Source organism: Panthera tigris, chromosome X (assembly GCF_018350195.1).
Source record: "Panthera tigris isolate Pti1 chromosome X, P.tigris_Pti1_mat1.1, whole genome shotgun sequence".
NCBI classification, from domain to species: Eukaryota; Metazoa; Chordata; class Mammalia; order Carnivora; family Felidae; genus Panthera; species Panthera tigris.
The window spans coordinates 63708936-63714724 of NC_056677.1; the positions used below are offsets into that span (position 1 = coordinate 63708936).

The 5789-nt window shown below is 32.7% G+C and overlaps 1 protein-coding gene across 1 annotated transcript; it reads left to right on the top strand.

The window, feature by feature from the left end:
- Positions 1-1136: 1136 nt before the first annotated feature.
- LPAR4 (lysophosphatidic acid receptor 4) lies at positions 1137-2249 on the top strand. The gene has a single exon (XM_007083975.1). The coding sequence runs from the start codon at positions 1137-1139 to the stop codon at positions 2247-2249; it is 1113 nt and encodes a 370-aa protein (XP_007084037.1).
- The last annotated feature ends 3540 nt before the right edge of the window (positions 2250-5789 follow it).

Here is a 5789-nt window from a genome sequence, read left to right on the forward strand (position 1 = left end):
GATTTGGAAAGGGGACTACAATCTGCAAGAGGGAAACTCTGAGATTATTATTTGAATTATTGCTCTAGAAAGACAATGTAATACAGTGAAAAATCTTTTCACCAGAAGCTTTAATTAACTGAGGAATCCATGATCTCTGAATTCATGTTTTAGAAGAAAAAGATGAATTATTTACTTCAATAATTTAGTCAGAGGGGCACCTGGGTGGCTCAGTCAATTGAGAGTCTGGCTCTTGATTTGACTCAGGTCATCATCTCACGGTTCATGGGATCACTTCTGGCTTTGTGCTTACAGTGCGGAGCCTGCTTGGGATTCTCTATCCCTCTTTCTCTGCCTCTCCCTTGCTCTTTCTCTCAAATAAATAAATAAACATTAAAAAATAAGCTTAGTTAAAAGTTTTTTAAGGGCATGTCCTGGAGGTCTCATATCGACCTGTAGTCTTGCAATAGAACTAATAATTAGACAATAAGGTTTACTAATATTAGAAAAGAAACAAAATAATTTAGATTAGTTTAACAATTCTTTGGTTATGAATAAAAAAAGGTGAATTCTGGTTCTGATGGTACCATTTACACATTCTCCTAATTCTGACATCATAATTCTAAATTACATAAGCCTCAGTTTCTTCTTCTATAATGTGATAAATTCTTGTCTTCCTTCCTACCTTATGATGTTCTTGTGGGAATCAAATAAAACACATTTTTGAAAGTTAAAAAATTCCATAAAAATTTCAAACTATTAGTGTTGTTTTAATTATCAAAGGCCCGTTTCCCCACCTCCATCCCCCATCCCTGCTTGGGCTCTCATGTAGACAATATCTTATTTCTGTTCATTGCAATGCTACATACAGTACTGCATTTGTTATATTGTGTGTGATCTCTCCCACTCTTGCAGCATATTCCTGTAGTACCTTTTAACATATTGTAGGTGCTCAAAAGATACTTGTCAAACCAAATTGAATGTGTATATTGTTTCCAGTCTGGGTGAACAGAATATCTTTTACTCCATAGAAATGAATGGAAGGCAGATTTGATTATTCATTCCATCTTGTCTCCCATAGGAGGAAAATATTTCTTACCAGTCTCTAGTCTCAAAGTGGTGAACCCTGCAGGCAGCAGGCCTTCTGAAAAAAATCCATGGGTGACAGAAGATTCATTGACTTTCAATTTCAAGATTTAAATTCAAGCTTCAGACCCAGGTTGGGCAATGCTACTGCCAATAATACTTGCATTGTTGATGATTCCTTCAAGTATAATCTGAATGGTGCTGTCTACAGTGTTGTATTCATCCTGGGTCTGATAACCAACAGTGCCTCTCTGTTTGTCTTCTGCTTCCGAATGAAAATGAGAAGTGAGACTGCTATTTTCATCACCAATTTGGCCCTTTCTGATTTGCTCTTTGTTTGCACTCTACCTTTCAAAATATTTTACAATTTCAACCGTCACTGGCCTTTTGGTGACACCCTTTGCAAGATCTCTGGGACTGCATTCCTCACCAACATCTATGGGAGCATGCTCTTCCTCACCTGTATTAGCGTGGATCGTTTCCTGGCCATTGTCTATCCCTTCCGATCTCGTACCATTAGGACAAGGAAGAATTCTGCCATTGTGTGTGCTGGAGTCTGGATCCTAGTCCTCAGTGGTGGTATTTCAGCCTCTTTGTTCTCCACTACTAACGTCAACAATGCAACCACCACCTGTTTTGAGGGCTTCTCCAAACGTATCTGGAAGACTTATCTGTCCAAGATCACCATATTTATTGAAGTTGTTGGTTTCATCATTCCTCTCATTTTAAATGTCTCTTGCTCTTCTGTGGTGCTAAGAACCCTCCGCAAGCCTGCTACACTGTCTCAAATTGGAACCAATAAGAAAAAAGTGCTGAAGATGATCACAGTTCATATGGCAGTCTTTGTGGTATGCTTCGTACCCTATAACTCTGTCCTCTTCCTGTATGCCCTAGTGCGCTCCCAAGCCATTACCAATTGCTTGTTGGAAAGATTTGCAAAGATTATGTACCCAATCACCTTGTGCCTTGCAACTCTGAACTGTTGCTTTGACCCTTTTATCTATTACTTCACCCTTGAGTCTTTTCAGAAGTCCTTCTATGTTAATACCCATATCAAGATGGAATCCCTGTTTAAGACTGAAATACCTTTGACGACAAAGCCTTCCCTTCCAGCTATTCAAGAGGAAGTTAGTGATCAAACAACACATAATGGTGGTGAATTAATGCTAGAATCCACCTTTTAGGTAATGAGAACTGTCTAGATATGGTTTTTCCTAGGATTTTTCCTATGCTATGAATAAGAGAAACAATTTGAAGCTAGTGATAACTGAAAATAGATTAATGTACTGAATACAGTCAGATACATTTATTTGAATGTTTATTGTGCATATGCTGTTTTGTTCAATAATTATAGGTCAGGTCTAATTACAACAACCAAAAGAGATTGCCAAACTCTTCTGCTGGGTTATAATTTCATTGTGTCACATTATATAAGAGGCTAGTGGCCTTTGCTTCAGTGATATAAAGATTATCGTAAATTTTTTAAGAAGATATTTCCACTCTGGTAACATTTGTTAATTAGGTTGGGCCTATAAATATAGAACAAATTCAGGGATTATTTAAAAAAAAACTTTTGTGTTACTACTGATACATGTTACTCTTTTTTTCCTTTTTTTGTATTATTATAGAGTATATTTTTAGCATAAGAACATATTGTAGCCTAACATTATTGGTAAGAAGTGTATCCAATTTAAAAGAACTGACAAATTTCATTGTATATGTTTTGAAAACAGAAACATAAATTGTGTTTGCATAAATATGGATGGGAAGAAGCAAAATTAGCTGGATTTACACAATTGTAGTCACCAGCAGTGTCAGTTCTTTTTAATCTTCCTTTTTTTACACTACATTAAGATTTTCATATGAAATTTCAAATCCGGAAAGCAGTGTTCAAAACAATTACAGAATAAAAAATCACATAAAACAACAAATGTCCATTAAAAAAACTAGCAACACCAACATTTTTTTCTTAGAATTTTTAATTATCTTTCTTTTGAGAGGCTGATACTATATAATATTCTTCGTATGATATTTTGGAGCACAATGCATTTATTCCCAGGTTAGGAGCAAATTGAAAAAATTAACAACAAAATAATAACACAAAATAAAATCATAAAGCACATTTTAAAATCTTGCTTAAAATTTTCATTAATAAATTTTTTTGGGGGGAGAGGAGGTCTGTAACTTTAAATAACTTATTCTTTCATGTTAAATTTTGGAGCACAATGCAGCCAGGTTGCTGCTGAGTTTGTGGCCAGGTCAGGAGCATATTGAGAATAAATTCGTAAACCAAACTAAACCAATACAATAAAACTCAGAAAAACTGCAAAACAACAAAACAATAGAAAATAATCCCTAGCACTTGCATTTATATTTTATTTCTTTTTGGAGGTTCTGTAAATTTAAAAGTATCGTATCATTTGTATGCAATTTCAGAGTACAATGCAGGTAGAAATATGCTAAATTTGTGCCCAGGTCATGACCATATTGGGGGGGGGGGGAACCCCATAAAACAATCGCTTACAAAACAAAACAAAACAAAACAAAACAAAACAAAACACACAAGAATTTAGAATTTGCATTTTCTTAAGCATTTTTAAAACTTGCAAAATACCATGATTTTCATATGATGCTTTGGATCAAAATGTAGTTAGGAAGCTGCTAAACTGGTGTTAGTTCAGGAGCAATCAAAATAAATATTTACATATATGCAAAAGAAGAGAAAGCATTTTTTTTGTAACACCCTTAAACAATAAAAGAAACAAAATAATCTTTAAAACCTTTTACTGTTTATTGGATGAAATGTAGATTTAAGCATATTAAGACATGTAAATGGAGCTTCTGAGCACAGTATATTTTGAAAGGTGCTACATTTGTGCTCATGTCAGAAAGAATGAAAATATATTCCCTCATCTACATTCTACACACACACACACACACACACACACAAAATTAAACATTGAGAAACAATAGAAATATTCTTAAAATGTGTATTGATCAATCTTTAAAATATTTGGATGATATGGTAATTTAAAAATGCTAAGACTTTTAAAGTAAAACTTCCAGGAATAATTCATGTGTCAGGAAGTGATTTGAAAAAAAAAAAAAAAACACCATAAAACGATAATATAAAAAATAAATATTTTAAATGATACTCAAATTCTTTTTTAATTTTTAAATGTTTATTTATTTTTGAGAGAGAGAGAGAGAGAGAGAGAGAGAGAGAGAGATTGAGGTACAGAATCCCAAGCAGACTCCAGGCTCTGAGCTGTCAGTACAGAGCCAGACACAGGGCTCGAGCACAGGAACTGTGAAATCATGACCTGAGCTGAAGTCGGACACTTAATTGACTCTGTCACCTAGGCACCCCAAATGATAATCAAATTCTTAAAACTCTCATTAACCTTTGTTTTTCTTTATGTTATATAGATTTAAAAATACTGATTTTTAAGTTTAAAACATGAGCATAATGTACATTTTCTACATGAATCCTTTATATTTTAATTCTGTTATAGTAAACATACAGTGCTACATTAGTTTCAGGTGTACAATACTGTGATTCAACCATCCTCTACATCACTACTTAATACCCATAACTTATTTCACCTGCCCTTTCACCAACTTCCCCTTACATTAATCCTTTAAATCAAATGTTACCATATATGTATAAATCCCTACCACTAATGGAAACCATCCAACATTTTTATACCAATTGGTTAATTACAAATTGTTATTTTTTCCTTCTGGTATTAACATTTGCTTGTGTAACATTCTCCAACAACTCTATAGACCTTACTGAATGAGGAGAATGTCTTCATTCTGATTCTGCAAATCAAAAGTATCCAAGCCCAGAACAGAATTTTTGGATGCTCCAATACCAAATCCTGACTTAATTTTAGTCTATATTAAATAAAGAAATAAACAAAAAACAATACCAGGCTTGATGTACAGTAAATTGCCTAGTTTCTTTTGTAAAATCTGTTTCCTTACTAGGATAAAAATGGCCAAATCTGAGCCTGGGTTAGGAACCAATTTAAAAAAAATGCTAAAACAGTAGAACAATAATGAAAATAAATTTTCAAAAATAGCATTAGTTTTTCTTTGTGATCTAAAGTCCTAAAACTAATCATGCATTGTATTGTCTTGTTAAAACATTATATACAGAATATATAAGCATTAGATTCAGTTTGATGAAATTAGGTTAAATTAGGCTAAGTTCACTTAGGTTTTGTTGTAAGATCAAATTAGTAATCAAAGTATGAATAATCTTTTGGGTTTTTTTTAGTATTCTTTCCTTCCCACTTGTAAGTATAAACTACATGTAACTTTGTGCCCTTGGCCCTCAAAATTATAAAATTTTAGGATTATGACACCAAAAAGTTTAATGGGATATGTTAAGCAAGTTGACATAAAATATATCAACAAATCAGTTTCCTTCTGTGTAATTTGCATATTTAGTTTTGTTTAATTTTCCATATTTCAATTTATTTTAACTAATTTCAGTTTTTATGATTAATATAACTTGCTATTAAAAAACTTTTTTCATATGGACAATGTAATAAACAAAATGTAAGAAATATAAAATTGATTTTTATTTCAAATTTAAAAGCAAAAGAAATAATTCAGTTTCATTACAACTTGGATTTCAAATGCTTATCAAGTGTAATAAATATGTTTGGATTATCTAGTAGTCATACTTTGGTCAACTATTTATTAAACTTTGC

Bases quoted from the DNA above. Each gene is read 5' to 3' on its own strand.
- LPAR4 (XM_007083975.1), top strand. From the start codon at position 1,137: ATGGGTGACAGAAGATTCATTGACTTTCAATTTCAAGATTTAAATTCA.